The sequence below is a fragment of the Papaver somniferum genome, unplaced genomic scaffold (assembly GCF_003573695.1).
Source record: "Papaver somniferum cultivar HN1 unplaced genomic scaffold, ASM357369v1 unplaced-scaffold_33313, whole genome shotgun sequence".
Classification (NCBI taxonomy): Eukaryota; Viridiplantae; Streptophyta; class Magnoliopsida; order Ranunculales; family Papaveraceae; genus Papaver; species Papaver somniferum.
In genome coordinates this window covers 1-437 of record NW_020644722.1, presented here as the reverse complement: position 1 = coordinate 437, position 437 = coordinate 1, and the positions used below count along the sequence as shown (strand labels likewise).

Sequence of the window (437 nt, the reverse complement as noted above, 5' to 3'; positions counted from 1 at the left end):
TTCTGATAATAACATCTCATCCTAAAGGCTGACCTTTTAAGTTCTTGTATCCATGAATAGGCCAGGAATGTGATTGGAGACAGAGGGCTTGAGATTCTTGCTCAGTACTGTAAGAAGTTAAAAAGACTTAGAATTGAGAGAGGCGCTGATGAGGGTATGGAGGACGAACAAGGGGTTGTATCACAGAGAGGATTGTCTGCGTTGGCACAAGGTTGTGTTGAGCTGGAATATCTAGCTGTATATGTTTCTGATATCACTAATGCATCGTTGGAATGTATAGGCACTCACTGCAAAAGCCTGTGCGATTTTCGCCTAGTTTTACTCGACCGAGAAGAAAATATAACAGAATTGCCCCTTGACAACGGTGTCCGAGCTCTATTGATGGGCTGCCAGAAGCTTAGGAGGTTTGCTCTCTATCTACGAGATGGGGGGTTGAC

At 44.2% G+C, this 437-nt stretch overlaps 1 protein-coding gene across 1 annotated transcript in view; it reads left to right on the top strand.

The window, feature by feature from the left end:
* Nucleotides 1–431, top strand: part of LOC113342127 (coronatine-insensitive protein 1-like) — a gene marked incomplete at both ends in the record, with an annotated part of 990 nt that extends 559 nt beyond the window's left edge. The window contains one exon of the mRNA XM_026586770.1: nt 61–431. Within this exon, the coding sequence (XP_026442555.1) occupies nt 61–431 (371 nt within the window). The remainder of the gene's footprint in view (nt 1–60) is intronic.
* Between the last annotated feature and the right edge of the window lie 6 nt (nt 432–437).